The 3,539-nt window shown below is 32.7% G+C and overlaps 1 protein-coding gene across 1 annotated transcript; it reads left to right on the top strand.

Moving 5' to 3' along the window:
* Window positions 1-270: 270 nt before the first annotated feature.
* Window positions 271-3,325, top strand: LOC142172873 (UPF0481 protein At3g47200-like). Its single transcript, XM_075236638.1, has 2 exons — window positions 271-424; window positions 1,867-3,325. The coding sequence occupies exon 2, from the start codon at window positions 1,875-1,877 to the stop codon at window positions 3,210-3,212; it is 1,338 nt and encodes a 445-aa protein (XP_075092739.1). The 5' UTR covers window positions 271-424; window positions 1,867-1,874; the 3' UTR covers window positions 3,213-3,325.
* The last annotated feature ends 214 nt before the right edge of the window (window positions 3,326-3,539 follow it).

The raw sequence follows: 3,539 nt of genomic DNA, 5'->3' as shown, positions 1-3,539 counted from the left end.
AGAAAAGAGGAAAGCATGTTAATTTGATCTTAATGTATGAGATCAGAATTGGCAGAAAACAATGTTCATACGCAAAGCATCAAAAAGGAAAAACACAAAAACCAAAACCAAAACAGAAAACAAAAAATGAAAAGAAAAAAGATTAAGAAAGTAGAGAAAAAAGAAAAAAAGAAAAAAGAAATATCTCGGTTTGTTTTACTAATTACAATTGGATACAAATTATAAAAGAAAATTCGGATTCTAAATTAAAGTAGTATGTGTTTATTTCATTTTGAAGCACCCCAATATCACTTTAACGTTTATTCCTTACTATGGAACCAAGGTTTAAAATATTCCATCCGTAAGTAAGCCTTTAAATATGGCTACATTCTTAAACTATTATCAAACATCTCAGTGGAAGAGCAATCAAAACGCTAGTACAGTGGTATGTAATGTGTTCTACTCTAGAAATGCATTTTTTTTAGTTTAATTTCCTGGTATGCCTCTTTATGCATCAAGAATTCTTTTCATTATTTAAGTTTTAAAATTTTTCGAGCTTTCTTAATAGTTAGACAAGTGCTCAAATCAAGACCGAAAGGCAAATTCGGACCCAAAATAAAAAAGAGCACAAGCATAATTCCCTGCACCCGCGTGAGAGATTTTGAATCCATACCAATGAATTCTTGTAGATGCTATATTTTCTAGTCCAACAACTGTTCCACGTAGCGAGTAAAATTAAATATAGGAACACTTTCTTTTATACAAAATGTTCACGAATGTCGATTTGCCAAAATGATGGATTCTAAGTTAAATAGAAAAAACAATTAAATTAGTTACGCCCAACTAGAAGGTATTTTAATACCTGAAGCTAAAAAAGAAAATGCCTAAAGTTTGCATCCTTTTCTGTTTGTGATTCTATAATCTTGCATGCAAAGATATATAGAATAATGTAAAACTTCAACTTAAGGGAGAAAAATGTATTACACAAACTGCTTTTTACACAAACTGCTATATGTCTGTGATAGTATGCACTAATTCATCGTTTGATTTTCTATTTCCTTACTTTCTATCGTCTTAAATTCTGGACCATATAGTGATGATCAGTACCTAACTAAAACTATAAATAAACAGGCATCGTATATAAAAGTGATGAAAATATAAACAATTGGTATATTTAGTAAAAAAGTGTTAATAACCTTATTTTTTTGTTAAAATGACCAAAATACATATACAGCTATTTATAGAAAAAATATAAATTTAGAAGTACCTTTAGTATTGAAAAAAAGAAGAATAACTGAAACATAATGGAGAGGTATTAGGAGTTTTGTTTTGGCAAGGGGTCTTCCGGGATTAATTATAAATTTAGACATAAAATAGTGAAGAGTTTAGTCAAATCAAAGTGTGATAAGCAAGCAATAAGTTAGGGTTAACAAAATTATGGCATTTAACTCATTTTCGCTTAAAAATACTTAATGTGTGATATTTTTTATGCTTACAAAATGCATAGATAAATCAAAATGTAGTTATTACCTGTTCACCTAGCCAACATCTAAGTACTTTGTGCGTTCATTAATTGGCATCATCTTCAACTCAATTTTAATTTTTCGTTAATGATTTGATTGATTGTTGTGGTTTCTACAACTAAAAGAAGGAATATACTCTTTGCTCCAAAAAGAACGATGCATAAATTTATACATTTAGAAGTAATTTAACTTTAAATTTCTTAGTGTCTTGGCATCATATTAAGAGTACAAACATAAAAGATTTTTAAAAAAAATCTTTCTTGAACTATATGCATGTCCTGTCAAACAGAAGTTCTAATTGAAATATAACTGGTCTAATTTCACTACTTATATCTAATATTTCCTATTCATGCTGTTCATGAAGGTTCTGAAATGAAACTGGATAACTCAACTGAAGTTAGAAGGAATCAAATACAAAAGGTTCCTTCATTCCTGAGTGATGAGAATAAGGAAAGCGGTGACTATGATCCTAAAGTGGTTTCACTTGGGCCTTACCACCATGGAAAGGAGAAGCTCAAGTTTGTTCAGAATTTCAAGTCCATGGCCCTAGACATGTTCATTGAAGGGAGTAATCAAGACAAAGCTTTCTTCCTGGAGGAAATTCGAAAGGAAATTGAATATGCTAAAAGTTGTTACCTCGAAGAATTCACGTCTATCTATGATGACATTTATTTTGCTGAAATGATGCTCCTTGACGCATGCTTCATTCTAAATATTATAGGACCATGGGATCAGGCATTTAAACGTAGCGAGACAATTGAGCATCTTGGTACTGCAGTTTATACCCTAAGTAAACGTGATTTATATTTGCTTGAAAATCAGGTACCGTTCAGAATTCTCATGATCTTGGCTAGCTCGAGATATCCTGTAAATGAAAAAGGATTTATAGAGACGGTGGAAAGTTCTTGTTTTCACATACTCTTCGATGAGGACACAAGATTATTGAAAGATAATGACAATAATAAACAGCCCCTTCACCTTCTTGAAATATTTCGAAGAGTAATCGTCACTGGCAGCGGGGAAATCCCACAACCACGTGTACGTGCTTGTGATCCTTTCCGTGATATTTTCAACAAGTTGGGATTATGTCTTGAATATTGGTGTTGTAGAAAAGATGAAACGTCAACTCGTGGGCGTGGGGGGTATGTGTTTCATTCTGTGACGGATCTAAAATCAAAGGGCATTCATTTCAGGCCTAGCGAGATTGCGTCTTTGAATGGTGTAAGGTTTAGCCCCGCTGAATTCTGTCACTCTGCAAAGCTCAAACTCCCATGTTGGTATGTTTCTCCGTACACCAGAACATTTTTCATGAACATGATTGCTTATGAGTTCTGTCCCAATGTTTTTACCGATAAAGTTGTCACTGCTTACGTGAATTTCATGAAATCACTTATTGTTTCGCAAGAGGATGTCAAAGAGTTGCGAGAAAAGAAAATTTTAATGAACAGCTTAGGGAGTGATGAACAAGTGGTAGAAGTCTATAAATCATTGAATACTTATGGCACAGAAGATGAATCTTTTTTCTTCAAGGAGAAAAGGAATATCGAGGATCACTATAACAATAAAGCCAGGACTTGGTTGTCTGAGTTGAAAAATACATATTTTAACAGTCCCTGGTCTATAATTGCTTTGGTTGGTTCTATTTTCCTCCTTTGTTCAGATATTGTCCAGACCATCTATGCAGTTCACCCTTCAAAAGGAGGATCTTGATTTTAATTCTTTTACTTGTCCATTTAATCGTCCTTCCATACATTCCTGTATTGTGTGTTGTACTTTTTTCCGTTTGCTTGTAAACAATAATAAGGTTCAATTTTTCGAGGTCACTTTCTTTTCGTTGATCTTGATTTTCTTCCCATCCCAGTTGACTTTCTACGTACTTCTTAATATATTTATGACTAGTCAATTTGCTTGTGCTTCGCGCTACTGTAAAAACATCATTAAATTTACAAATGATCTTTTTGTAAGTAAAGTCGAGAAAGAGAAATAAAAATTCAACAGAAAGACAAGAAAAGAAAATCTGATATTGAGATCGTCTGG

This window comes from Nicotiana tabacum, chromosome 18 (assembly GCF_000715075.1).
Source record: "Nicotiana tabacum cultivar K326 chromosome 18, ASM71507v2, whole genome shotgun sequence".
Classification (NCBI taxonomy): domain Eukaryota; kingdom Viridiplantae; phylum Streptophyta; class Magnoliopsida; order Solanales; family Solanaceae; genus Nicotiana; species Nicotiana tabacum.
The sequence above is the reverse complement of the archived record's forward strand: the minus strand, read 5'-3'. Positions and strand labels throughout refer to the sequence as shown.